The sequence below is a fragment of the Ipomoea nil genome, unplaced genomic scaffold (assembly GCF_001879475.1).
Source record: "Ipomoea nil cultivar Tokyo-kokei standard unplaced genomic scaffold, Asagao_1.1 scaffold1407, whole genome shotgun sequence".
Taxonomy (NCBI): domain Eukaryota; kingdom Viridiplantae; phylum Streptophyta; class Magnoliopsida; order Solanales; family Convolvulaceae; genus Ipomoea; species Ipomoea nil.
Genome location: NW_017617835.1, coordinates 3,488,679 through 3,491,875, shown reverse-complemented (window position 1 = coordinate 3,491,875; position 3,197 = coordinate 3,488,679). Strand labels below are relative to the sequence as shown.

The 3,197-nt window shown below is 40.7% G+C and overlaps 1 protein-coding gene across 1 annotated transcript; it reads right to left on the bottom strand.

Moving 5' to 3' along the window:
* Positions 1-222: 222 nt before the first annotated feature.
* Positions 223-1,668, bottom strand: LOC109186244. The gene has a single exon (XM_019336171.1). The coding sequence runs from the start codon at positions 1,666-1,668 to the stop codon at positions 223-225; it is 1,446 nt and encodes a 481-aa protein (XP_019191716.1).
* Positions 1,669-3,197: the final 1,529 nt, after the last annotated feature.

Genomic DNA, 3,197 nt, shown 5'->3' with positions numbered 1-3,197 from the left:
ACCAGGAAAAGCGGGAGTGGTCATCCACAAACAGTACAAAGTAGCGGTATCCTGACGCACTAATTACAGGAGACGGACCCCATATGTCCGTATAAATCAAATCCAATATATTATTACTAGTGCTCAAAACTCTATTTAAAGGAAATCGTGAGGATTTTCCTAATTGACACGAAGTACAAACTTTTGACAAACTAGTTTTATTGTTGACCACCGAACAGTGTTTTAGGACTCTTTGCAAGGCTTGATTGTGGGGATGACCAAGGCGTTGGTGCCAGACTTCGGTGGACGCACGCGCAGACAGGAAAGCACAAGGTGATGATTGGGAACCAATAACTTGTACACTCCTCCCGAGGTAGACCCTTTAAGAAGAACCACCTGAGTTTTGCAATCCTTCACATAAAACAGATTTTTGTGAAACTCAAAGTAAACATCGTTTTCATTTGTAAAACGATACACGGATAATAACGGTAACGTTAAATTAGGAACGCAGAGAATATTTGACATAGACAAGGATTTAGAATTAGAATTAGAATGGATAACCGTGTGTCCAATACGAGAAACGTCCAAACCTGTACCGTTGCCAATTTTGAGCACATCCCCGCCGGTATATGTCTCAGAATGATTCAACATTTGCTCGTCCGGAGTGGCATGCGATGAGGCTCCAGTGTCGGGATACCAAGCATCTGCACCATGAACCGCGGACTCGCCAGAGACAGCCACATTCGCATGACCGGCCGGGCGATCTGCGTAGCGCTTGTAACAGTAAAGCGCAGTATGGCCATGGGACCTGCATATCTGGAAGCGAGGTCCACCACCACGGCCCTGCCGTCCGCCGTTCTGCCCATTCCGGCCACCGCGGTTCTGCCGTCCTCGACCGCCACGGTTTCCGTGCTGCTGGTCGCCGTGTCTACCACGCCCAGCGTAGAAGGCAGCCGGCGATCCTCCACCACCAGCTGACTCGCCCACTGCAAAATCATCCTCATGGATGAACTCCTGGGCTTGGAGGAAATCGGAGAGCTGCGTCAAGGTGACGGATGCGCCGGTGGCAGTGAGCGAATTCACCATTGTGCGGAACTCTGGACGTAGGCCGCGGAGGACATACAAAATTTGCTCTTCGTCGGACAGCGGTCGACCGGCAAGTGAGAGGGCCTCTGCAATCATCTTGCAGCGTCCGAGGTAGTCGGCCGGTGATCCTGGGCCTTGGCGTAGAGTCTGAAATTGCCCCAGTAGGCTCAGGCACCGTGCTCTCGTAGTGGAAGCCAGCGTAGACGCAAGGGAATCCCAAACCTCGCGCGAGGTCTCACGTCCAACAGCAAGATGCATCACCTTGTCGGATAGTGACGAGATGATCGTGGATAGGATGGCCTGATCCTGTTGTATCCACGCCTCGTAGGCGGGGTTCGGTGCAGTGGTTGCCGCCGTCACGGTGGAGGAACCTGACTCGGGAGTGACGGCAATGGTGGCAGCCGGACACGGCTTGGAGCCATCGACAAAACCAAGCAGCCCCTGCCCACGTAAGAACGGAACTACCTGAGTGCGCCAGAATAAGTAGTTCCGCATGGTGAGCCGAGTGGAAACAAAGTGGTGCGCTGCCGTGAGAGTGTTGACCGACGGTGGAGCACCGGCAGGAGCGGTGGTGATGGTTCTTTCGGAGGAGTTAGTCGACATCTCAATTCTCGGGATTGTTCGAAAAAAGAAAGGCTAACCTATCGCTCTTGATACCAGATGAGATAATGGTAATCTGAATTGAATGAATTGAATTACAGAGAGAGACTAAGCTATACTAAAGTCTGCACATTATTCTCCTATCCTGTAGGCTAAACAATTAGACTAAATCTCAACCACTAGAAATACAATCATATGGTATAAGATAAAGCAACAATTAATTATATTACTAACAATTTAGTCCGCACAGAAATTTGTTTCACGATAAATATAAATAAATTTGTATTATCAATCTCTTAGCTACTGTTCTCAAATCACTTTAAAAATGAAATAGAAAAAGAAAATGAAACATGATATTTTAAGTAACGAAAAATACTCTTATTATTAAATAATATAATATAATTGCTCATATTATTTATAGTGGCCTGGCAGGGGTCCATCACCCCCATTAAATCATTAAATAATTAAATAAAAAGTGTCCTCACATCAAGGAAATTAAATTTAATTAAAAGTGTCCTCACATCAAGGAAATTTAATTTAATTAATTAATGTGATAATTCCCAACTTGGCTCACTTTTGTGAGACTTAATTAGTTAATTAAATCTATTAGATCCACTAAAATTTGGTTCAAAGTTGAGTACCTTTTTCTTGGATTTGAAACATAATGATTTTCGTTATTTTAATTGTTGGTGATGGTGGAGAGCACTTGCTTTTCACCTTCATCACATCTTATATCTTCCTTGTTTGTCTATTTCTTCTTCTTTCCTTTTGTTTCTTGTTGTTGTTGTTTTTATTTTTTTTTATTTTTTAATTTTATTTTGGAATATGTCTTATAGTTTTGTTAATTGTGCTTTAAATTTTAAGTTATTTACGAAAATATAACAACGTTTTTTTTTTTTCTTTTTTGACACTTTACTTTAAATTCTAATTCTTTTTTGACACTTTACTTTAAATTCTAAAGTTGGCTTATACTCAAGTCTCAAACTAGACATGCATATAATAAATTGGATTTCTTTCATTTTTACCAAATTAGACATTCCACCATGCCAAAACATTAACCTCCGCTAGATTGAATATAAACAAATATTGTTACTATATACACCTTGTTCACGTAAAAAGAAAAAAAGAAAGATAAAATTGGTTCCATAACCTATACCAAAACGGATTTAGACAAAGCAAAGACAAACAACAAATGTCAAATATGACTTATGAGATTTGAAGAATGTCTCTCATTATCATATATTCTTAAGGGAAAATGGCACTTTTTCCCCTTGTGTTATATACTTATAGCATTTTTTCCCCCTCAATTATTGAAGTGGCTGTTTTTCCCCCTGAAATGTTAAATGGACATATTTACCCTTAAAATAAATATTTAAAATAAATATTTTATTTATTTTTCTTCTCCAACAAATTATGACCATAATTTGATTCAAACCAAACAAACACTATAACAACTAAACCGAAATATTCCAATTACAATTTAGAATCGAAACCCGATAAATTTAAAGTTTATTAAAATCGCGAACCGGAAC

What these genes read in the sequence shown, in the direction of transcription:
- LOC109186244 (XM_019336171.1), bottom strand. Translation starts at nt 1,668, where the DNA reads ATGTCGACTAACTCCTCCGAAAGAACCATCACCACCGCTCCTGCCGGT.